Here is a 25,000-nt window from a genome sequence, read left to right on the forward strand (position 1 = left end):
ATTCTGCTATACTCATAGATTGGTGCCTAGCCCAATAGTCATCAGAAAGGCTTCATCTAGCAACTGATAGAAACAGATACAGAGACCCACAGCCAAACATTAGGCAGAGCCTGGAGAATCCTATGGAAGAAAGGGAAGTAAGGATTGTAGGAGCCAGAAGGGTCAAGAACACCACAAGAAAACCCACAGAACTAACTAACCTGGCCTCATAGGGCCTCACAGAGACTGAATGTACAACCAGGGAGCCTGCATGGTACTGACATAGGCTCTCTGTATATATGTCAGCAACTGTGTAACTTGGTTTTCATGTGAGACTTCTAACGGTGAGAGCAGGGGCTGTCTCTAACACTATTGCCTACTTTGGGGGCCTGTTCCTCCTACTGGATTGCCTTATCCAGCCTTAATAGAAGAGGAGGTGCCTAGTCTCACTGAAACTTGGTATACCATGGCTGACTGATACCCATGGGAGGCCCACTGTATCTGAAGAGAAAAAGAGGAGGAGGAGGAGTAGATGTGGTGTGGGGGAGCTGAGAGGGAGGAACTGGGAGAAGATGGATGGGAAACTCTGGTTGGGATATAAAAAAAATAAGAAATAAAAAACCCTTTAAATGTCTTTAAGATTGTATCAATGTTTAGCACTAAAAAGACTTTTTTGTTTACAAAGAAAGGCCCGGAGACAGAAAACTGAAGTATAAATTTAGTATTAGTGAAAAAGGGAAGCCGTAAGTTGAAATCCGACTCCCCAGCATGATGGTCTTAGGAGGTACAATGACTACGAGGTGATTAAATTATGAGGGTGGAGCCCTTATGAATAGGATTGGTACCCTTATAAAAGATATTTCAGACAGCCCACGCCCTTCCCATCACATCAGGACACAGGGAGAAAATGGCCATCACACTGTAAGGCAGGAAATGAACACTCCCCAGCCACCACATATGACATTCCCTTGACCTTGGCATTTCCAGCCTCCAGACCTGTGAGAAATACATGCCTGTTGTTTCTAGTGGTGTTTTTACCATAGCAGCCCAGTTAGACCAAGACCTGTTGTAAGTCTCAGAAGGGTCAGAGGGAGGAAGAAAGGAACTGAATTATCTTACAAAGTACCCATTCTCCCCTTTCCCTCTAGTACTCAAGGAAAGTGCTGCTTCAAACAAGAGAGAGGTGTGAGCACAATAGTGTGTGTGTGTGTGTGTGTGTGTGTGTGTGTGTGTGTGTGTGTGTGAGAGAGAGAGAGAGAGAGAGAGAGAGAGACAGAGAGAGAGACAGAGAGACAGAGAGAGACAGAGAGACAGAGAGACAGAGACAGAGAAAGAGAAAGAGAGACAGAGACAGAGAGAGACAGAGAGAGACAGAACATCCCTCCCTTCCCCTCCTCTTGGCAGCCCAACTTGAACAAAGAGCTGGTGGATGTACTGCAGTCCTGTTTCTCACCATCTTTCCACTGAAGAATGCTCATGGGGACCTTCTAACCTGTCCCCCAGCATTTTTTTTTTGTCCTTAAAACCTTCTCTGCCGTGTTGTGTGTCCTTCTTTCCCAGCTCTCTTCTCCCCAGCCCCTTCTCACTTCTCTCACCTCCTGACACACTCATTCCTAAGTCTTCATCTCATCTTCTCTGGAGACTTTTGCCTAACTTTTTTCTAATTCTGATTTCTATAACTTAAAATCTATTGGCCCATAGCTATAAAAATGACTACCTTATTCCACTTTGGCCTCATATTTTCAAGGAGTAAAATGAAATCTGCTCCAAAGGCATATAATACAAATGAAAGTTTTACAAATGAAGGTTCAAAGTGGTTGGAGAACTGGTCCATCACTTAGCCATCAGTGGGGATCTGCATGGGTTGCAGATTCAAAAGAGCTTCCATTTCAACACCAAGAACCACAGCAACCCTGTACACTGGCACACTGCTGCCCAGATCCCAACTCATGCAAATCAATTTGCCAAGTTTATTAGCAATAAACATGTTGTGAATTGAGCCTTTCCAGTTCCTGAGATAATCTGATTAAGACCTCATAAAATGCATGTTTCTTTCATGCCAACAGGAACAATTCAACAGATTAAGAACAGCTTTGCTGAGTTATCGTCTCATGGAAACTGACATCCAATTGTTCAGTGGAAGACTTCAGCTCATACAGGAGACCTGATCATCCAGAGGGGGCGACATAAGCTTTGGTGTCTCTGATTCTACGCGGCACAACATGCATTTTCTGCTTCCATGTTATGGAAGTCAAGACATACAAAGCTATTGACTAAACTGGACAGAAGTCAAAAGTTGCCATCAACAGTGGAACTGAAGATTTCATTTGGGCAAACCCATAACATCTACGGCAGTATACATCCTCTGATACACCATTTGTGCCGTGGTGGTTAGAGTTCATCTTCAAATAGATTTCTGTTTTACAGTCATATGAGACTACCAGGATAAGTTTATGTTTGCACTACTTTTGATAAAGTAGTAAAAATAATAGAAGAAAACACTAAGGTCCCCACAGGATAATTATCGTACCTCCAGCCTTTCTGTGTAATTTGTCAAACATGGCCATCTGTTGCCACTGTATTTTTGCCTTTGCTCCATGTACCATGTCCTAAAGATTATTGGTTCATCTCCCTCTCTGTCTCTGTCTCTCTCGTGTATGTGTGTCGGGGGCGGAGGGGGTATACACTTGTACATGAGAGTGCGCCAGGTTTTGGTGATGTAGCTGTCTTTGGGTCATTTCTGCTCCTGTAAGTAACCCCTCACCCATATTCCTGTAAATAACTCCAATAAAACTCATGGTTCAAAGCTGCTCTCGAAGAAGCAGAGCCCAACAGCACCAATTTAACTCCTAGTGAACAAGACTAACAATTAGAACAAGAGAGGCACCTTCAGACACAGACACCGCCTGCACCGAGCAGAGGAAGAGATGAGTAGACGCCAGTGCAAAAATACAGGCAACAACATAAAGACCTATATGACAACATCAGAACCTGGTGATTCTACACCTGCAAGACCTGAACATACCAAGGCAGAAGAAACAGAAGAAATCAATCCTAAAAATGACTTTAAGAAGATGATAGAGGCCCTTAAAGAGGAAATAAAAAATTCCCTTAAAGAGGAAATAAAAAATTCCCTTAAAGAGGAAATGAAAAACTCCATTAAAGAGGAAATAAAAAATTCCCTTAAAGAGGAAATGAAAAACTCCATTAAAGAGGAAATAAAAAATTCCCTTAAAGAGGAAATGAAAAACTCCATTAAAGAGGAAATGAAAACCTTCATTAAAGAGGAAGTAAAAAATTCCTTTAAAGAAATGGAAGAAAAAACAAACAAAAAATTGGAAGAAATCAAAGAAAGCCAAGAAAAAGTAATTAAACAGATGAGTGAGTGCACTCACCAGCACATACATATATTGAGTCTGGAAGTTAACATGGACTTTCTTCTCTATTGCTCTTCACCCTTATTTTTTTTTTTAGGCAGGGTCTCTCACTGAACCTGGAGATTACTGTCTCAGCTAGACTAGCCGACCAGCAAGCCCCTGGGATCTGACTGTCTCGGCCCACAAAACTGAGGTTACAGCCCACAGCTGCCTGCATCCACATCAGTTTTTATATGGATATTGGGGATCCAAACTCATGCTTGCAAAGCAACGTTTTATGACTGAGCCATCTTCCCAGCCTAGACTATTGGTTTTTTATTTTTCAGTTATTCCTAAGAAGCTGGGAATTTCCCCTGAACCTTTCCCTAGTATTACCTCCTCCTACTGCCGATGGAACTTGGACACTTGTTTCCCATACAGCACCCCCTGGGAAGCACCCACACACTGTACTTAGTCACCCTGACTTTCCCCGGGGACACTGTCCTCATTTAGTCACTCAGTAATTACGACAGACACAGCACTAGCTCCCCATTCTACAGATGAGAAAGTAGAGGCTTCAAGAGTTACTATAACATGCCTGAGGTCACAGAGCTCATCAAGCAGCAGGACTAACTTAAGTCTAACTTGTCTACTACAAAGCTCTCAACCTTGCTACCACAGAGGACCAAGTGCACATCTGTTTCTCAGTATCTGGGGACGGAGAAGCAGAAAAACACGCAGCAAAACCGCAAACTCACCTTCAACTTCTCCTTGAGAATTCTATTCCTTTGTAGTTTGATTATTTCATTTCTTTGCAAAACAGCCTCTCTTTGACTCTGAATAGCTTGCTGGATTAGGAAAGAAAATACAGCAGCCAGAGGCTAGGGTTATCAGCAGTGGTGAGGCGGTCAGTGCACGTTATTTTAGCTGCTTTCATTGGGCCCAGAAACTCAAGTGCTCACATGCTAGTATAATGTACTACCAATCACAAAAGGCATTATTTAAAAATTACTGGTCCAGGCTGAGGCTGGGGGGTGGCACACACCTTTAATCCCAGCACTCGGAAGGCAGAGATAGGCGGATCTCTGTGAGTTCCAGGACAGCCAGGACTGTTACATAGAGAAACCCTGTCTCGATAAAAATCAAAACAATAACAACAAAATTACTGGTCCAGATGCTGAAGAGATGGTTCAGTGGTGGAGAGCACCTGTTGCTCTTTCAGATGACCCGAGTGTGGTTCCCAGCATCTACTTCTGTGGACCACAACTGCCTGTAATTCAGCTCCAGGGATCCGACGCCCTCTTCTAGCCTCCACAGGCTTCTGCATTTATACAGCACATGCGCACACACACATATACACACATATACATAATTAATAACAAAAAAAGTCTGTTTTTAAATGACTGGTCCATACTTACATTTCCCATCTTTCTTTCCCTGAAATGAAATAAGAAAAAAAAAAATGTCACAATGCCTAAACTTACTTTGTGTCCTCACAAATTTCCAGCTTTGCCTGAAAGCAGCACAGACAGACAGACATGCCCCTGCCCTTTGTATAAGCTCTTTTTGACTCAACCCTCCCTCCACCTTCCCCTCCTGATCCTCTTCCAGTATCTTGGAAAGTGGACCTTTGTTTCTCAATGGTAAGCAATGCCTGTAAACTCATTCCCTGTCGCAGGCAGAGGGTGGCCCTCTCAGTCAGAGTCCCCATGGCACTTGTCCCTCTCCAGCTTAACCCTCCTTTAGACAGTGGCCTCTGAAATGAGGCACTCCTCAGTGCCCGGTGGATTTAATGATGCCCCGTTTCAGTGTTGGCACTGCTTGGGCTATGGCAGGGAGCAGGGCAGGACAAAGGGTAGGGACGAGGAATGAAGCGAGAATTCTGACCTAGACCATTAGAGAAAAAGAAGTTCTGGAGAAAACAGTCAGACTTGAGTTTTGGTGAGCCTGGGAGGGATGTGGAGGGGACAGGTGAGAGGCTTCAGAGACTGCAGAGAATTGCTGATGACCCAATGACATTGACATTGTATCTTGTGACCTCAGGCTGTGTGATCGGCACAGTCTGTTTGTATTTGTTCTGATGGTGCATTTTTCACTCTCAAAGGTATCCCAATATGGAGGGCAAGGCCCACCTCTCCCTAGTTATTGGGAGACAGAGTCACATGGAAACAAAGGCACCTATTAATTTCCACCAAGCTCTCAAACTCATGATCTCTAATACACACCTTTCATTCTTAGCCATTAGATTGGTATTCTAAAACCTTTAGGCCAAATTCTCAAGTTTTGAGTTAAAAAATCTTAAGTATATAAGACTGAAGTAAAACCTGACACTTGAAAGTTACACCAGGCTTGATATGGTATGTTCCTCCTGGTGGCAGGAAACCTACATTTCCATGTCCCTGGGGACAGGATGCACTCTTACCATATTATGCATATGAGTGGCACCTCAGAGTTTCATAGAGAACAGTGGCTGAGCACAGAACAAGTGCTCTAATTAGTGTCACATAGCTCAGACTCTTGGGCCAACCCACCCAGGCATCTTGACAGCTCAGCAAGTCACATAGACTTCTCTCTCATCAGCAGGTACTTGGTGAAGCCTGAGATGAAGTTATATTGTCATTTTCATAGCCAGGACCCAGGAAAGAAAGTCCAGGGCTGGACAACCCACAGCCTTGCAAGCCCAGTACAATACCTGAGATATTCCCGTAAGTGGAGTTTGTCGGTCTTGGTGACCACCAGGGTGATGTCCCTGCAGAAGCCACGCTGGCAGGCTTTGATGCTCTCATTCAGAAGGTCCTCATGGGCCTTTCCTCCAGACACGCGCTCTACATCGCTGATCACCCAGATCACAGAACACTTATCAATGGTCTGCAGGACATGCCCACAGCAAGGGTCAGAACGTGGATGGCATCTCAGTTACAGAGACTGCATTTCAGTGATGGATCTTTCACTCTGCCTTCTCCACTCCTGCCCCTCACTCAGGACTCCTACTCCACTCTCTGCACCAGCCAAGGAAGTGGCTCGTGGGCCCTCCTGTGTGCACTAGCTACACACTTAGCTTGGCCTCCGTTGGTCTTTCAAGGCTCTGAACTGGATTACCATAGATGAGCAGACCACCTCTCCTAGACATCTTCCACACCTCACCTCCCGACTACACAGCTTTTCTCAGACTGTTCAGGGCAGTTCTGCTACCTAGAGGGAAGGGGTTCTCTGTGCCTTGCATCTTAGAATCCACAGAACCTCAAACACTTGACCCACCAGAACTCCCAGCTTCCTGCAGAATGATTGATAGAGTTCTAAAAATCAGTGCTCTGGGCCCAGACCCATCAGTTGCATGTGGCATCTGACTCACCCTCTAGAGGAGGGATCTTCAAAACTACCTTTGGTCAACTAGCAAGAAGCTAGATGCCCTATAATTCATATTTCAAAGGCCAAAGAATATAACATCAGTAGCAACAACACTGCTTTCTTAAATCTTTGTGTGACAATTATGCATGGTCCTGTGACATGATTCTCACTGTATTGTCTGTCTTATCTCTGTATATGTGAAATGCTGACCTGACTCAGAAATCAAGTTGATTCTCAGTTTTTCAATATAGTACATTGCCATAAAAGTATGACTGTGTGACTTGAGAATTATTATTTTCATTATTCTCATTCATACAAACTGTACTAACTAGTAGAGGTTCTATACCCCAGAGGGTACCTGGAAATATCTGAAGATATTTTTTAAACAATATTTTTATTTGCATGAATGTGTGTGTGTGTGCGTGTGTGTGTGTGCGTGTGTGTGTGTGTGTGTGTGTGAGTGTGTGTGCCCACAGAGACAAGAAGAGAGTGCCTGATGCTCTGGAGCTGGACTTACAAGCAGTTATAAGCCAATGACATGGGTCCTGACAACTGAATCGGGTCCTTTACAAGCACAGCAGCAACTGCTCTTAGCCACTGAACCATCCCTCCAGCTCTTTGAAGATATTTTCAATTGTTACAGCTTGGGATGCTGACATCTACAGGCTAAAAACCTTACAATGCCCAAGAGACCTTCCTAGAACAAAGTATTATCTGGTCCCAAATGTTACAAGGTCCAGAGACCTTGAGTTAATAACAGTGTGTTTCAAATTAGTTTTCCCTAAGGCCACACAGCTGATGAGTGGCAGAACTTGTGGGTAGACCAGTTTCCTAACTTGGCTGCTGTGGCCCCTGTACACTGTTTCCACTGCTCTAAGGCATCCCTTGTGTGAAAAGGCGGCCCCAGCAATTTCCCCCTTACTCAGACTCTAGCTCATGGCAAATGCCTTTGAAGGGTCCAGGGTGCTTCATTTTAAACATGGCACTGCTCTGATTGCACTGGGAGTGGGAGATCTGGTGACACCATTTGCTTTTGCCTCCCCACCTCTCTCTGACCCCAAGTCTTTGGTTCCATGGATCATGGTCTAAAGAATATGTGCCATGAGTTAGACAAAGCCCTCTAAAGAGAAGAAACCAGGTCCCGAGAAGTAAAGGAGCCACCCGAGCCATGCACATCTGGACCCTGACCCTCATCTTTGGAATGGACCCCCATCTAGACACCAATAGAAAAATGCTTGCTGCTTTCCCATCCTGATTCCCAAACTAGAGTCAACTTGGAGATGCTTGGGACCCTTCAGTGTCCACTGTGGACATTGTGTGTTCTTTGGTACGGAAGACTGTAGGCCATAGGCTGGGAGCCCCTTGAGGACAGGGCCTCTTCCATCCTTTCTTCTCCATGTCTGAGCAAGCTACAGGTGCTCAACAAACATGCACTATGAGGGGAAATGACAGCAGTCTTACAAAGTTGTCACGCTCAAATGTCGGGCCCCACACTAAGCTCCTAATGATCAAGATCTGGTGTCATTCCAGTTGTGGACACAGAAAAAAAACAAATTTAAAACAAACCCAACCAGACCTCAGAGGAGGGATGGGGTGGCATGCTGCCAATCCCACCCTCATCCCTCCCAAAGATGAAAATGAGCATCCAAGGATTAGGTGACAATGCCCGACATCCCACAAGAACATCTAGGTGGAAGAGCAAGGACATCTAAATTTACTGTCACCTTTGTAGGGACGGCAGAGTTGGTGGCAATGAGCCTTGTCCTTACAGTCTGTTCTTGCTGGGAAGAGGGTGCCTTTAGTTGCTTCCTGTGAGAGGCTGTCCAAAAAAAAAAAACCTCAGGAATGCAGGGGAGCAAGGCCAGGCAGAGCGCTCTGGGAACCAGCCTGCTCCTCTAGCCAGCCTCCTCAGAGCATGATCCAGGCCACATCTACTGGCTTTGATAAGCTGCCCGGTCTATCCAAACTAGCTGCAGCCAAGTCCCACCTGGGGGAAGAGCCAGCCCCTCTTCAGCTGTCTCTCTGCTTGGCCTGAAACTAGCCGGCCAAGGTTTCAGGGCTAAGGCCTGGGAGAAACCAAAGCTCACGTGACCAGTCCTGAGCCATGGACCACAACAAAGGACTCGGACTACCTTGTCCTAAAGGACAGATAAAAAGGACAGGGCGGGGGAGGATAGAGTCCCGTGGGTCTGTTAAGAAACCTGATTATCACTGAATTCTGTCACTAGCTGGCCTTGGACAAGTTACTTTGTTTCTCTGAACTTTCCAGCAGCTTCAGCTGTAGAGTCCGGCTTGTATACACCGGCAGAGCTGTAAGAGTTCTTTGTAATAGTTGCTCCGCTACTAACAGTTGATGATGACGCTGCTCATCCATCCCTGTCCCCATCTAGCTGGCGTCCTGCGTTCCCACCACACCTTCTCTTTCTTTAGACAATGGCCTAGTTTTCCTTTTCCCTCCAGTTTCTCGGAAAGCCAAACTCAGCAGCAGCAGGACCAATGCAGACAGCTCTAGGCTTCCTTTCTGCCTTTTCTCTCCTCCACACACCCCATGACCTTCCCTCTGTCCCCAGGGAGCATCCTCCTTCCCCACTTTGCTCATACAGATGCAGACTCTTGGTTCTTCAGTGACTGACTTCTGTGCCTTGCCGCCTTGGCCTCTGCTGTGGTTTGGATGGGAAATGCCTCCCACAGGCTCATGTGCTCGAACACTTGGTTCCCAGCAGGTGGCGCTGTTTGGGAGAAGTTATAGAACCTTTCTGATAGCTCAGCCCCACTTTCTGGTCTCATTGGTCTCTCTCTCTCTCTCTCTCTCTCTCTCTCTCTCTCTCTCTCTCTCTCTCTCTCTCTGGTCTCACATATTCATATGTCTGTCGGTCCTGTGTGAGGAGGAAATGTGGTCGATCTGCTTCCTGACTGTCACACAGGCCCCATGCCCCTGCCACCATGCTTTCTCCATCATTGTGGACTGTATCCCCTCTGGAACTGTAGCCAACAAAACAAATCCTTTCTCCCCTAAGTTGCTTTTGGTTGGGACACTCTATTACAGCAACAGAAAAGTAATTGAGCAGCCTCCTTTGTGCTCATGGCCGCCTTGTCCATCTCCTCTACTTCCCTTTAGGCCTCTCTGTTGCTGTCCTCCTCACACATCATACACTCCTGTCCCAGCTACACACACCCCCTGCAATCCCTTCTTCCCCACTTCTGTGGCCATCCACATACAACCCCTGCCCTGTTCATCACCAGAACACAGAAAAGTGTAAGAATTTAATGTCAGCAAGCGCACAAAATCCCAACTTGTTTGTCTGAAGGGGCCGGGGAGCAGAGGCAAGAAGGATAAGCCCCGTGAGACAGAATCACCTTTTTCCACATCTCATCCCTCTTGCTGTTGAAGTCGCCTGTGCCTGGAATGTCCACCAGGACTACCCCTTCTGGAATCAGTGCAGATTTGGGAAGAATCACTTCCACGTATTTGATCAGGGGCCAGATTTGTGTTTCAGCTGATTCTCCATCCCAGTCTCTCCTCTGAGTGCGGATGTAAGGGTCCAGCTTGACAGATAGCTCTCCTGCCTGAAGAAGAAGGACAGGCTGCACATACCAACCATGCCGATGCTCTTTACCCTGGGTTGGCTGTGATGCAGTCATTGAAGGAATGCTGAGGGATGGTGAGAAGTCCTCAGACAACAGACATCAGGAAGCATGGAATGGTCTCTTCAAGGACCTGTGAGCCTGTGAAGACTCTGGAGACCAGCAAATTCAAGCTCCTTAGCATAGTCAGAGGCAGCTCAGTGGATAAGAGCACTTGATGCTCAGTCATGAAGCCCAGAGTTCAGATCCCAGCATCCATACTGGGCAGCTCAGAGCTGCCTATAACTCCAGTTCTAAGGAATCACTCTCTCTCTCCTTGTCTGTCTGTCTGTCTGTCTGTCTCTGTCTCTCTCTCTCTCTCTCACACACACACACACAAATAAAATAAATAAATAGATAAATAAATAAATAAATAAATAAACAAATAAATAAATATTTAGAGCTCGGTGGGGCTGGGAATGTGGCTCAATTGCTAGAGTGCTTACCTAGCAAGTGTAAAGCCCTGAGTGTGGTCACAGCACAGCATAAACTGAGCACAGTGGTGCCCACTTGCAATCCTAGCCCTTAGGAGGTGGAGACAGAATAGCCAAGTTCAAGACCATCTTTGGCTGCACCGTGACTTCAAGGCAGTTCAGAATATAAGAAAGCTCCCTAACTTACAGATGATGTAGCCCAACTCTGCTGGAAGAGGACTCCAGAAAAGTTACAGGATACTAAATTTATCTCCCAGATTCCATTTGCTTCTAAAATTGATGCAATTTTCTAAATTTTGCTTAGAGCATATTTCCGCCACATGGCAGAAGGCAAGTGTGAAGAATTTAGTTACTGGGAATCTCGTGTATAATTATAGAACATCAACCATGGCATAGTGACCATATTTTCCAAATTAAAAATTGATAAAAAAAAAATCGATCTTTTAAAAGGTTTAAAAACTTCCAAGTAGATATACATACATACATATAAATAAATCCTCCTCCCTCTCTGTGCGTGTGTACTTGATATGTAGGCCTTTGTAGAGCATTTCAACAACAGTGAGTGGGACTGGGGGCAGGGAGAGTTTCCAGTCTACTGTTCCTGCTCAGATACATCTGGGAACAATGATACATTCACGCTGGCAGTCAGGGCAGTAGTTCTCAACTGGGACACTTCAGAGAACAGAAAAGCTAGGCTCTATGGTGATCATTGTTGATCAATGTCTACAGACAGGTCCAGAAAGACAGAATGACACACACATGTAAGTTCACATACATGCATGCCACAGGGCGCATGCGGAGGTCAGAGGACAACTTGCAGGAATCAGTTCTCTCCTTCCACTTTGTGGGTCTCAGGGATCAAATTCAGGTTGTCAGGCTTGCTGGCAAGTGCTGTGCATTATGCTCATTATTAATAAAAAAAAAAAACTGACTGGCCAATAGCATAGCAAGAAGAGATCAGGTGAGACAGCCTGACACAGCGAGAATGAGGGGAGGAAGAAGGGTGGAGTCAGGGAGTTGAGGAAGACACCAGCCAGCTGCTGGGCAAGCAGAACTTGTGGAAAATGAGGTTAAAAGCCATGAACCACATGGCAAAGCATAAATAGAAATAGGGGTTAATTTAAGAGTTAGCTAGTAACAAGCCTGAACTATCGACCGAGCATTTATAAGCAATACTAAGCCTCCAAGTCAATTATTTGAGAAGCAGCTGCCAGGTATTCGGGAACAGGTGGGTGGAAGAGAAACATCCAATTGTAGGCAAGTACCTTCACCTGCTGAGCCATTTCCCTTGCCCCTCCCCCCCAGGAAACCAAGGTTCTTTAATGTACAATGTTTACATCAAGGTTCTTTAATGTACAATCCGTGCCAGCCTGGGTGTCCATCTGTTTGGGGAGCTAAGGGGGTAAGGTTGATCTAACCAGGGAAGAAAGTCAGGCTGCTGCCTTTTCTCTGACAGCTAAGAAGAGCCACCCAGGCCGGTTCTGAACAATGAAATCCAAACACAAATTTATCAAGGGTGTTTCTGGGAATGTTTTCACTTCCTGAGATGGGAAATGTGTTTGGTACCAGCGTTTGTCAACTTCTTTCCATGAGACTAGCTGCAGTGTCTGGAATTTCAGCAGCAACCTCATGACTAAGACAACAAGTGCCACGGAAGGCCAAGGAGACCACAGAGATGTTGAATCTGATATGGCTGAGTCACTAAACCAACCTAAGACCATATGCCTCCAAATGAATACATTTCATTTGCTTATGCCTTTATATATATGAAAAATATAATATATAATGGATATATATATTCATCTTCACTCAAAGTCATCCCAAATTAATCCTCAACTGACTGTAGTCTTTTCTTTTCTTTTTTTTTTAAAGATTTATTTATTTATTATGTATACAGTGCTCTGTCTGTATGTATGCCTCAAGCCAGAAGAGGGCATCAGATCTCATTACAGATGGTTGTGAGCCACCATGTGGTTGCTGGGAATTGAACTCAGGACCTTTGGAAGAGCAGCTAGTGCTCTTAACCGCTGAACCATCTCTCCAGCCCAACTGTAGTCTTTTCTGAGCATAAAAAGTCCATTCAGAAATCAAAGATTACCATCTATAGGCATAAACTATGAAAGATAACTTGGATGGTGGCTAATTCTGTTTTGGGTACCAATTTATTTCCAATAAAAATCATTGTACCTTGGACAATTCCCTTGGATGTATTCAACTGTTATGCTTAAGACCAATAATAAAGGACAATAAATCTGACATTACCTCCTCTGCCTTAAGAGTGATGGTTCTGGAGGTGGGAATTCTCCCTCTGGGCTTCATCTTAAGCAAATCCTCATAGTGCCTCTTTTCTGCCCCATGGCCATACAGCATCTGTAGCTTCTGGGCAGCTTCTTCTGCTGCGTCGTCCCTGGCCCACATATCCACTTCTTCTCCCCTGGGCCCGTCTGCCCTGTGCAGGAGCATAGTCAAGTCCTTCAGCTCCGCCTTCCACTCCTGCCAAGGCAGAGCAAGCCACACTGCTCAGGACAGGTGGAGGGAGTGGTAACGAGGGGAAACACAGAGCACAGGGCCCTGAGGGGGCGCAGGGGTTGCAAGCAGAAACCTAAACCAGCTACCCTAAACCCCTTGATCTGTGATGAATGAATAGCCTATAAACGGTTGGCCTCCTCAACTTGACACAGCCTGAGGTCATCTGAGACAAGAAGCTTCAGCTGAGGAACTATCTCACTCAGGTCGTCTGTGGCCATGTCTGTGAGAGGCTGTCTTCATTTTCTGAATGGATGGAAGAGGGTCAAGTCCACTGTGTGTGATGCCGTTTCAGGGCCAATGGTCCTGAGCTAAATAAAAAGCAAGCTGAGGATGAGCCTGTGAGCCTGCCAGGGAGCAAGCCAACAGGCAGCAGTCCTCCATGGCTCCTGCCTTTGAGTTCTTGTCCCGACTTCCCTCAATGGCAGATTGTGACCTAGAAGTCCAAGCCAAACAAACCCTCCTCCCTTCTCAGTTATTCTCTGTCATGGTGTTGGTCACAGTAACAGAAAGGAAATTAAAACAACGGGGAGAGAGGGGCTTAAAGAGGGGAATGGCTGACCCAAGGGTCTCATATGGAATTGCCTCAGGACCTGGGCCAGAAGCCCATCTCACCCTGCAGAATATTTTCACTGAAGTATGTTTCATTAGATAAGTGTCCTATAAATGTGTGTGTGTGTGTGTTTATGTATGTGTGTGTGTGCACACACATGTGTGAAGGCAGGGATTGACATCAGATGTTTTCCTCAATCACCTCTGCACCTTGTTTGTTTGAGTGAGCCATCTCTCACTGAACCTGGAGCTCTCCAATTCAGCTGGCTAGCAAGCGTCAGTCAGTATCTCTGTCTCCCCAGTGCTGGGATTACAGACAGCTGGCTTTTCACCCTCCCTGGATGCTGGAGGTCCAAACGTTAAGTCCCCATGCTTGTCCTACAAGCGTTTTACCGACTGAGCCATCTCCCCAGCCCCTGCTCTGCATTGATAATGATATAATTGTAATCTCCGGTGGTGGAAAGAGGAAAAATTCAGGAAAGAAAGGAAAAGATAAAAAGAGAGGGCAGGAGGGCAGACTGGCATACCTGATCAGACAGAAGGTGGATTTTGGCCTCATACTGCTCACAGCAGCCAGAGCTCACTTGTACGATGCACGACGTGCAAATGCTTTCTCCAGACACTGGTAGAAACATTGCTTGCTGGATGAGGGCATTGATCAGAGAGCTCTTTCCAGCGCCGGTGCTTCCCAAGAACCCAACATAGATGGGCTCCACTGGCGGTCTTTCAATCAAGGCAAGGAGCCGGTTTCTGTGACCAGTTCAGAATGCACATTAAGTATGAAACAAAGCACATCAGAAGAGAACACAAAGAAATCAGGGTCCGATCCTGGGCAACTCACTGTATCCTTCCTTTCTTTGATGAAGGGGTAATATGCCTCCCTGTTTACTACACAGACTTGGTCTAGGGAGCAAATAGGACTAGGCAGAAATGCTTGGTAAAGATAATTCCCCACAGATGTTATATTGTCTACATAGATGTGAGACATCCTTGTTTGTATTCCATGGAAACTGCATGTTCTGGTCTCTAATGAAACTCCTGCAGAAAAGTGAACAACAACAGCTGCTGAGAGACATGGGATTGTAGAAGGGACTGCTGAATTACACCAGCCTATATACTTTAGAGATGTCTTGGCTTCAGAATGAAAGCTCAGAATGGAAAATGTGTTGCCTTGGAGGAGAGGTTGTGCTTTTGTTTCCACAAAACAAAAGCCTGTGGATTCCTTTCAAGTTAACAGAAATCAGATTTGATCAGGGGAGACCTCCTGAGTATCTTGGCTACAGACATGGGGGAGGAACCAAGAAAGACTACAGGACAGGTGACACATAAGCTGATCCCTCTTCATGGGAACAACTCAGAGATGAGACAAGATAAATCTTGTTGGCTACAGAGTCCTCATGACTTATTACATGCCATCCTTTCATATGGCATGAGTAGAGATTTATATTACAGTTTGGTTATGCAGTCCAAACGAACTTTAGTTGACAGGTACCTTTTACTTGCTCAAACATAAAACAAAAAAAAATCATCTTTAACTGGCTTGTGCATACTGCACATTCCACACTTATGTTAATGCAGATGTATGTGTTACCTTTAAAAGTTTATGTGTTTTCAGAAAAAAAGGGACCAGACACCAATAAAGACAAGTAGCCTAGATGATCCAGCCTCTCAGAGAGCCTCTGTTGTAGTTTCCTCAGAGTTCTGCATCCAGAACAGCTTCAAGACTGCTGGCTGAGATGGTCCAGCCTCACAGACTACTCTAGCCAAAATTTCAGATAAGCCCTACATTTTCCCATCACACCAAAACTAGACAACAGCTAGCTCTCCCAGGACTTGACCATTATCCCAATTTTCCCAGGATCCCCTAAAGATGCCAGCGCCCCAGACAATAGGAAGCAGTCTCAAACACAATGCCCATATTCCCAAGAGGTGGAGCAGATGGTTTTTGGTCATACAGAGGTATTATTTAGATAGATAGGTGATCTTCAAACACTTCAAAGACCTACAGAATATGGCATTTTAATGTGTTAGCAACAGGGCTTTTCATGACAGTGAGACACGTTTGCTCCTGGTGTCATCAATCTATTTCATAAAAGGATTATAGTCATCAAAGAACCTCCATATAAAGTTTGCTTTCTTTGTGGCAAAAGCTAGCCATTCGGGCAAGAAACTGCCCTTGCCTCGACTGCTGACAGTGTGCTGTCCAAACTGAATAAGCAGGACACCAAAGAAAGTGACTGCTGAAGCTTTCCAAGACAAGGTAACACAGTCCTTCAAAATTTCTGCTTCACAGAAAAGTCTGTCAGATATTCTAGGCCTGTGGGCCAAAGATGAATGCCCCAACATCGCAGAGGAATCTTGGGTTACTGCCCAGGTAGCCAGCTGTCTCTGTCATTTCTTAGTTTTGGAAGTTGTTTGCTCTGCACTTCCTGTTTACTCAAGTAATATGTCCTTCTGTGGTCTTTTATGGAGTTGAAGAGTAGGTAGTTATGATTGCAGTTTTCCTTAGTTATGATAGAAGGTAAATTAGGTACAGAGCTTTGGACTCATCAAGATAGAATAAATAATGGAGTATTTTCTCCAAATATTCCAAATACAAATGGACTAGACATTGTAAATGTAATTCTTACCTGATAATTGTTCTTGCTGTTTACAGTTTTATTATTTTAGACTTAAAACCTTTCCTTTTTATTTGGAAAAAAGGGAGGAAATGTTGTGGAATATTTACATATGTGGAATATTTGCATATGTGGAACATTTACACTGTGTGAGTAAATGTCACTGTGACTGGTTTAATAAAAAGCTAAATGGTCAATATTTCAGGGCACAGAGAATGTTGGGAAGAAGAAGGGAGGAGTCGTGAGGAGAGCAAGCAGCATGGGCATTACAGAGTAAAGGTAACAAAGCCACATAAAAAAATGTAGATTAAAAGATATGGGTTATTTTAAGTTGTAAGAGCTAGCTAGAAACAAGCCTAAGCTATCGGTCAAGCTTTCATAATTAAGTCTCCATGTCATGATTTGGGAGCAGACTGACAGAACAGAGAAAGACTCGCTATAGAAAAATCTGAGGAACATCCCAGACTCCTGTGAGCAAGGTCAACTATGTCGTTGGCTCACCCTGGGGGCCTTGAACAGTTGATGAACCCAGTGACACATGGCTTGGCTGGGTTTGGAGCATTTCCACTTATCCACAGTGTGACTTTGCTCCATGACTTGGTGTCTCTGAGCATCAGTTTCAGTAAAAAATGGGACAATCACAGTAGAGTAGCTGACAACAGTGACCACACACCAATGGTTACTTATCAATGCTTAAAACAAACAAACTAACTAACAAAAAAAAAAAAAAAAAGCAACCAAAAACAGCCCGAAAGAGGGCCTTCAGCCACAGAGGTTTTTCCTATCCTTTCGTTCTCTTTCTAATTGAAAGCACTTTTTGTTTTTCCTGGTGAAGTGTAGCATCAGATTGGAGGGTGCACACTCCAGACTCACATGAGATACTTGAGTCCACTGGGAATGCTATCATCTAGGAAGACAGACTGAATCATCTTCTGGTAAGTGTTGCTCAAAATCCTCCTGGTCCGAGACTCCAACTTTTCATCTGGAATCAATAGAAATGGATTGTCTGGGGGTGTACCTGGCAGAGAAAGAGAGCCAGGTCCCCAAAGGAGCCTACTGAATACTGCAGGGAAGGAAGAGAATTCAGTGAAACAAGAAGCCAATTAAACCAGCAAACAAGCTGTCTGCCACTGGAGATAAGCGTTCATCAACAGGCAGTGTCGATTCTGATCACCTCCAGAGACCAGCACACTCCGCACCCCCCTTACCACAGAACTTCTCTGTGTGTTTCCATGGACTTCAGCCCTTCTAGAGCCGTCTCCCCTGTGGATTCTGTATAAATACCCACCAAAGCACCTAGCTAACCATCTATAAACTGTCTTCTCATCCGGAAAAGGCTATTTTGATAACAACCTCCTCTTCAGAGCAGCCTGGACGTAAATGGTCAAGTTACATATCTCTGTGGAGACTCCAGGAGCAAGTGCATGGTGGGGATGTTCCCTTGCCCTCAGAACTTAACATCTCCCCTCTGAGCATCTGCACCTGTTTGCGAAAGACAGAGTCCTGTTGCCACAAGCCACACCAGCATTTCACAACACTCACATTCCTTAAGAGCACTTTGCTCCGCAGAGGGAAATGCTTGGAACTGCTGCTCTCGATGTGACCTGCGTCTTTTCTTCACGGGTTCTTTAAACAGATCACAGTCAGCTAGGGATAAACAGAGGATACAGAGAATTACAGGTGGAGGGCGGGCAGAGGATCTTTGCCTCACCTCTGCCAGTGCACACAATCAAAAGGGCTCAGAGGACCCAAGCCAGCTCTGCCTACTCTGAGCGGTTGTCTCAATTCAGGACCTAATTCTCAGGGTCATTGCACTTGTTGCACCTTTTATCAGGTACTTTTGTGTTATCTGTGACAAACTATCCTGACAAAAAGCACCTAAGGAAGGAAGGACTTATTTGGGCTTGTGTGACAGGAACGCAAGGCAGCCAGCCGGTCACACAGTATCAGCAGTCAGGAAGCAGGGAGTAATATATACCAGGGCACAGCTCACTTTTGTTATTTTATTCAGTCCAGGACCCTGGCATATGGACTGGTGCCACCCATATTCAGGGCGGGTCCTCTCATCCCAATTAACCCAATCTAGGAACTCCTTCAAAGACATGCTCTTAGGCCAGTCTCTAGGTGATTCTGGGTCCCATCAAGCTGACAAGCAATATTAACCATCATACATCCTGTTTCAACATTACTCTCCAGATGCAGAGTTCTATTTGCATGTCCTTAGAAACCAAAGTAGCTAGATACTGTTCATCAAATGTAAGTTTTAGGAAATCCACTGGGGAAATCTCAAAGCAGGGTTAAGTACAGGGAACAGACAGGCCTTTCAGATCTCCATCAGACACAGAACAGAAGGGAAAGCAAGCATGTATCCAAGGCAGTATCTTCTGCTAAGCCTCGGAGTCCTTCCTCATCTGTCAACTGAAAGGCTCGTAAAATAGAAGTACTGAAGCAGTATCAGGGGGTTCCCTACACAGTGGATGCCTTTCAGCTGAGCCTGCTGGTGCATGACTGTACTCCCAGCTACTTAGGAGGCTGAGGCAGGGGGATCATGGGATCTAGATAGATTTACTAGATTCACACCTAGTAAAGCTTATCTCAAAATGAAAGGTTAAAATAGAGACTGGGAGATAGCTTAGCAAGTAACGTGCATATGGCACAGCATGAGGACCACAGTCCAATCGCCAGCACCTACATAAAAACCATGGTGGGCCAGCTTTAATCCCAGCATGGCGGAGGCAGAGATAGGCAGATCTCTGGAGCTCCCTGGCCAGCCTGGTAAGCTTGAGATTCAATGAGAGACTCTGTCTCAAAAAATAAGATGGAATGTAATCACCATACATTGTATGTGTTTATGAAATTGAAGGCAGCAATGTTCTAAAATAGAAAGTGGTGATGGTGTCATGGGCCTATGAGGATGCTGGACTAAAGTCTATCAAATTGTGCAAACAGGCAAATTGTATACTATGTGAATTATTTGTCAATAAAGATCTTATAAAATATAAAAATAAAAACAAGGTGAACAACTGAGGGAAACAGCCTACATTTACCTCTGGCTTCTCATATGTATATTCAAACATGTGCATACCCACCCACATGCATCTGTACACACGTACAAATGCACACCCACATGAACACATGCAAATGCATGCACCATTTCTATATACACAAGTTGAAAATGAAAAAGGAATGGGGATATGGCTCAATAGTAGAATACTTAACTGGCCTACATGAGGTCCTGGGTTCAATCCCTAATACCACAAAAAGATAAAATGAAATAAAAGATGCCTTTTGGAGATTAATTAGGGAAAGCACCCCTGCCCCATGCTTCTTCAACCTACAGACATTAGCAGCTGCTTCCTTAAGAAGGAAGAAATAGAAATCAGGAGAAGAAGGTCTTTGAAGTCTGCAGGAGTCATTCATTCACTTACATGATGACTTGGTTATGAGGTAGGGGCCATAAGCCCAAGGAGAGTTGTGCTTTAGATTTAGAAAACACACCTCATTGGTAGTGCCTGGATAGAAAGGGATAACAGCTTGGTCTCTGGGGCAAAAGTTGCTGGAAATGATCCTAACCCAGTGTTCCTGGGGTTTGCTGGTTACCAGGGAAATAGCCATGGAGTGACCTGGAACAGCTGGTCCCAAGAGATGCCACTCTGAGCTCACGTAAAGCTGAGTGTGGCCTAAGAAGGTCAAGTTCCTTGATGGACTGATGAGGCACTTCAGTGGGGACCCAGGGTAGCATCCTAAGCAGAAGCCCCAGATCGCATCACTGGGCTCCAGATGTGGGTCTCCCACACATCATTCACAGCCCTCCACCACCACCTCTTCAGTCTTGCATCTTCCAGCACAGACTTGGCTGCTTTCCGTAGCCAGCTCATATACCACAGAAGATTCCAGTGCAGAGTCACACATGTGCCAAGCTTGAGTGGCTGACACCTCATGCTTCTGCTGTGACATATGAAAAGCTCATTCACTAGCTCCTTCTATCCCAGGAAGCGATTGATCTCAACTGCAAACATCCATCCTGGCTCAACTTCAGGACTTCATTAGAACTAAATACCAAGCAGTTGCTGGCTCTGTGGCTTCAGCCAGAGAGGAAGAGGCAGAAAAGAGCATGATACTCGAAAGCCTGGGCCAGGTGTAAGCCAAATGCTGAAGACCAGGAAGCGGCTCAGAATGCCAGGATGCATGCACAGTCATCTGCGAAATAATGTAAAAGGATGTCTACTTTGAAACTCAGGTTCTCTTGTGTGAACAATGTTAGCCATATGCATCAAACAAGAAACAAACCCATCTATCCAGAGCCCTTACTTCAACTTTGTAAGACCCAACAATTAATCTGATATGTATGGGAACTTGGGGTAAGAATTCAGGTAAAATAACAGGTTTAGAAATTCTTTTCTTAGTTCCAAAAATGAAAAACTACCTGGAGAGGATAAAATATTCCATATTGGGTTTATACCATGAATGGGTCTATTAACCTAGCTGGAATGAACTGGCCTGAATGTGGACCATAGTTCTTATTATCCCCTACAATTGCTTGGCCATCTAGCTACATTGAATTATTCTAGTAAAGAGCAAGAGGGGTGGATGGAAGTAGGAGGTGTCACTTTTTAAAACTGATCCCCAACATATGCAGTTCTGTGGTCCATTTAGACCATTGCTAAAGCAAAGGGTTCCCTCCTTACCTCTGAACTCAGCCCGGGGGACCCAGAAATTACAGGGTTTTTGTATGTGTCCAGCCAGTCTTCACGTGATGGCTGCTATCTACATAGACCTGAAAATATTGATTCACTTTCCCCTAAGGAAGTTGTTTCCATAGTGATGGGAAAGATTTTCCTCCTCAGTTCTGAAAACAAGGATGATTTGATATACCCTTGTTCCAGTTCCTGAGAGCTACCCCCTCTTAGCTTCCTCAAAGAGATACTTGCTGTGGCCCAAGAGACCTCCCACCAGCCCACTGAGGGAGGAAGTTTGCCCACACTAACTCCAATGGACTTGTCCTTCAACAAGACACTTCTTAGGCCTGTCTCTCCCCTTCTAAGGAAAGCCACACTATTCCAAGGGCCTCACCTTGCTTCCTTGGATTTCAGAGTCCAAGCTCGTGTTGTAGAAACTATTTTTAAGGCAGGAAACCTCACATACACAACTGATCATCAGACAACTCACTTTGTTATGAATAGACTACTTTAGTTATTGCTTTTAAAAATTGACATCCATTTCTTCCTAACTCGTCAGAAACAGCATCCAGCTAAAGAGCAAGGAATGGCAGCTATGGTGACAGTCTCAGCCTTTGACCAAACCAACAGCAGCCAGGTCCTACTTCAGGGCATTTCGGGAGTGTTACCTGAGTGTGGCATCACATCCTCCGAAGCCTCTGCTTCTGCCATTTCCTGCTAAGTCAGTTGCTCCTTCTGCCTGCTTAAGAAGCCAGCCTGAAGGGACAAAGAACAAAGAAGAAAGACACACACATTAAAAGTACAAAAACCAGCCCGGGGAGGGGGGGGGGCAAGGGGGGGGATAACAATCCCACTACCTGACAGACTTAAACAAGAGAATCACAAGTTCAAGGCCAGCCTGGGCTACACAGCAAGACCCTGTGTCTCATTAAAAAATAAAAATCGCTGGGCGGTAGTGGCGCACGCCTTTAATCCCAGCACTCGGGAGGCAGAAGCAGGTGGATCTCTGTGAGTTTGAGGCCAGCCTGGTCTACAGAGCGAGATCCAGGAAAGGCACAAAGCTACACAGAGAAACCCTGTCTCAAAAAACCAAAAAAAAATTAAAATAAAATAAAAAAATAAAAATACCTTTCTAAAGTGAGAATACACAAATTTGCTGTATTCTGTATCTTCCACTAGCTTGCAATAGTCTAAAGAGCAGGGAGCATTCTCACTTCTCTTTGAAAGCCTCACAGTGCCTCACGAATCACTCATTGACATTAGATGTGACAAAGATCAATACGTGATCACTGGTCCTCCATCACACACATCATCTAGGGCGGTTTAATTTGATGTTGCCTAAGATCTTTAGGACAACTCATTCTGAAACGAGAATGCGCCTCTGGTGACCAGAGCTGTGGACATCAAGTTCTACACATTGGCTGCTTTGGGCAAGGTCAGTGCCCCAGTCCGGTGAACTTGAACCTGTGCCAATGACATTTATTTCCAGCAAGAGTCAGCTTGAAGCTGGGATGTCTACACACCATTTCTCAGGCCTGGAGCTTCGTGGCTGCATACTGAGCAGGGAAGGAGGGGTCCGGTTTGGTCTTCTGGACCTTCCTCACCCCACCTCAACAGGAAGACACCTGACTGGGGGTTGACTGTGTGCAGCCCTGAAGCATGGGGCCTCTGCCAGGGGAACAGAAAGTAGTAGGACAGCATCGAAAGGAAGTGTCAGAGCTGGCCTGAGTCTAGGTCACTGGCAGACAAGGCCAGGCATGTACGCGAAGAAGATTCAGGGCCCTATGGAGGCTCAAAAAGGAGTACACCGGGCAGAGCAGACGGACACACACTGCCCTTAATCCCCTTCCTCTCCCCACACAGATGAGAATCCAGGGGACACGGGGGGGGGGGGGGGGGGGGGGGGGGGGGGGGGGGGGGGAGTACCCAGAGTCCTTACTCTCCAGAGCCACTGCTTCTGTCGGGGAGCGCTCAGCTGTGCACTTCAAAAACAGAGCCACCAGCCCATCTGAAATATGCAAAAACTTCCTGATGTGTCAACCCCCTCCACGACTCTCACGGGCCTCGGTGAGACAGACACACTAAATAAGGCAGACTGTGCCGTGTTTGCACGTGACCCCCCAATTAAAGTCACAACTCATCAGTTGAAATGATCTATTCTTGGTTCAATTTGCAGATCCGACCCGACTAAACGGCTTCCGTGCTTGGTACATGCTCGTTGAATGTGGTGGGATGCTAATTCTGGAGGCAAGGTCAGAAGCACTCTAGCTCTCCACTGCCACTCCTGCAGCCCTCTCTCAGGCCACCCACCCATGGTTCTCCAGGGAAGGGAGTTCTGGTGAATTTCCACAAACCTGGCACATTGCCCCCTTTTTTCCCTGTGAATTCCTACCCTTTATTCAAGATTGTGTTCTTAGAATTTTTTTTTCCTCTAATAAGGTGTCTGAATTCCTAATCATTCCCTTCTCAGGTCCCTGCTGCTCTGTAAATGGCCCAGTTAGGATGACTTTTCTTTTTTTTTTTTTCTCTCTCTCTCCCTCTGCCTTTCTCTTTCTCCGCCCCTGCTTTCCACAGCATCTTTCTATGCAGCTTAGGCCCAGATTGGTCTCCAACTCACAACTCTTTCCTCAAACCCTAGAGTGCTGGAATTACAGGTATGTACCACTATGCTCAGCTCAGTAACCATGGTTTATGTTTCCTCCTCCTATTGAACTAAGGTTTTCTGATACAAGAGAAGTCTAAAAAATGGCACCTATGTGTATGACCATCTGGTAACGGACTCACCTTCAAACATGCTGAGATTCTGTGTTCTTGTTTGAAGTACATAGCAGAAATGCCAGGAGAGGAAATGCCCAAAGTCACATATCATGAGATACTTGGAACAGAGAGATGGTTAAGAGCACTGACTGTTGTTGCAGAGAGAACCAAGGTTGATTCCTAGCACCCACATGGTGGCTCACAACCATCAATAACTCTGGTTCCAGGGGATTCAATGCCCTCTTCTGGCCTTTGTGGATAGTGGGCACACACATAGCACATAGGCATGTACATAGGCAAAACACCCATGTATGTAACATAAACAAATAGTTTAAAAGCACTGTTAAAAACACTAAAAATACTAAACCACATCAGGAACAAAGTGAGTGAGGACAGAAAAGGCGGATGAGCTACAACATGGCCACTCTACCATAAGGCCTGTCTGACTTCCAGTACAAAATGAAGCAGTAACAGGAAGCCCTGCTGTTTTCTAAAGAATGGTGGGGCAGTGAGCCACCATGACATGGAACGTTAGCCATTATGTTGCCGCTGTGAATACTGCAGACCAAAGATAACGTATGGTCCTACTGTTGGACAAAATTCTATGGTTTGCCAGGACAATCAGTGTTCTAGAATTCAAATTCCAGGGGGAGTGGGACTAGTGAGTCCAAACAAAACCCAAAAGAACAAATGGACCGTGGCCAGAGCATCATTGCCACACTGTCATCAGGCTACATGAACATTTCTCAGGCTCTAGATTTGAAGATGCATTGAGATTCATCTCGAGAGTAACACCCTTCCGTTTCAGAGGGCTGCGGATCAAAGCACATTTTCAAAAGTACACGGAGTTGGGAGACGAAGCAGGCATGTTCCCTGGATGCTGGATGCTGGAATACAAGCAGTGGTTTGGGCTTCTTTCAGGGTCAGGGGAAAGTTCAACTGACTTCATTTACTGCATCAACAGCACATGATGTCCAGAAAAATCTGTTGGCACATATCTGCCCAGGGCTAGACTGAGTTTAGCTCTATCAAGGCAGACACCAAACCATGAGCTTCTCATCAAAACAGCAGCCATAGTACCAGTACACAAGGAATTCGTGACCCTAACTGATGTACGTGGAAACAAT

General features: G+C 45.4%; 1 protein-coding gene across 1 annotated transcript in view; it reads right to left on the minus strand.

Annotated features, from left to right (window-relative positions):
• The window catches only part of Nuggc (nuclear GTPase, germinal center associated), a 46,402-nt gene extending 22,492 nt beyond the window's left edge, over nt 1-23,910 (minus strand). The window contains exons 1-9 of the mRNA XM_052731843.1: nt 23,901-23,910; nt 17,980-18,084; nt 17,311-17,419; nt 14,347-14,569; nt 13,004-13,234; nt 10,041-10,250; nt 6,028-6,203; nt 4,754-4,772; nt 4,094-4,183 (exon numbers count right to left, since the gene is read on the minus strand). Coding sequence (XP_052587803.1) covers nt 4,094-4,183; nt 4,754-4,772; nt 6,028-6,203; nt 10,041-10,250; nt 13,004-13,234; nt 14,347-14,569; nt 17,311-17,419; nt 17,980-18,084; nt 23,901-23,910 — 1,173 coding nt within the window. The remainder of the gene's footprint in view (nt 1-4,093; nt 4,184-4,753; nt 4,773-6,027; nt 6,204-10,040; nt 10,251-13,003; nt 13,235-14,346; nt 14,570-17,310; nt 17,420-17,979; nt 18,085-23,900) is intronic.
• Between the last annotated feature and the right edge of the window lie 1,090 nt (nt 23,911-25,000).

This window comes from Peromyscus californicus, unplaced genomic scaffold (assembly GCF_007827085.1).
Source record: "Peromyscus californicus insignis strain IS unplaced genomic scaffold, ASM782708v3 Scaffold_12__1_contigs__length_115047231, whole genome shotgun sequence".
Lineage (NCBI taxonomy): Eukaryota > Metazoa > Chordata > Mammalia > Rodentia > Cricetidae > Peromyscus > Peromyscus californicus.